The 544-nt window shown below is 64.5% G+C and overlaps 1 protein-coding gene across 1 annotated transcript in view; it reads right to left on the bottom strand.

Annotated features, from left to right (window-relative positions):
* ETH_00036300 (uncharacterized protein) overlaps nt 1-544 on the bottom strand; it is a gene marked incomplete at both ends in the record, with an annotated part of 1,724 nt that overhangs the window by 604 nt on the left and 576 nt on the right. Inside the window, one exon of the mRNA XM_013374765.1 lies at nt 7-542. Within this exon, the coding sequence (XP_013230219.1) occupies nt 7-542 (536 nt within the window). The remainder of the gene's footprint in view (nt 1-6; nt 543-544) is intronic.

Raw genomic sequence — 544 nt, forward strand, 5'->3', positions numbered from 1 at the left:
CCGCACTCAACTCTTCGCTGCTCTGCAGCGGAACGTCAGAGCCCCCGAAGGCAGCTCGATCAACAGCAGCAGCAGCAGCAGCAGCAGCAGCAGTAGCAGTGCGGGACGGCTGCTCGGGTCCCACTGCTGCACCACTGTGCCCGGAGTTTGCTGTTGCTGCTGCTGCTGCTGCTGCTAGGCTGTCAGCTTCGCGCTGCAGCAGCGCAGCAATGCGCCCTGCGGTGTCGCCTGCTGCCATGTAAGCCGCAATGTCCTGGGCATCGGTGCAGCATTTGCTGCTGCTGCTGCTGCTGCTGCTGCTGCTGGCAGCAGCACTTGGGGAGGGTGAGTCCCCTTCTGCTGCAGGAGGCACTGGTGTGTCCCATATAAGGGTGAGGGACTGCTGCGTTGTCGAAGCAGCAGCAGCAGGACTTGCTGCTGATGTTGCTGCTGCTGCTGCTGGCAGGTCCTGCTGCAGCAGCTCCTGCAGTGTCTCCTCAGCGGACAGCAAGCGGCCCTTGTGCAACAGCCGCAGCAGCAGCAGCGGCGGGGGGGGGGGGGGAGA

Source organism: Eimeria tenella, genomic scaffold (assembly GCF_000499545.2).
Source record: "Eimeria tenella Houghton genomic scaffold, Eth_scaff2281, whole genome shotgun sequence".
Taxonomy (NCBI): Eukaryota; Apicomplexa; class Conoidasida; order Eucoccidiorida; family Eimeriidae; genus Eimeria; species Eimeria tenella.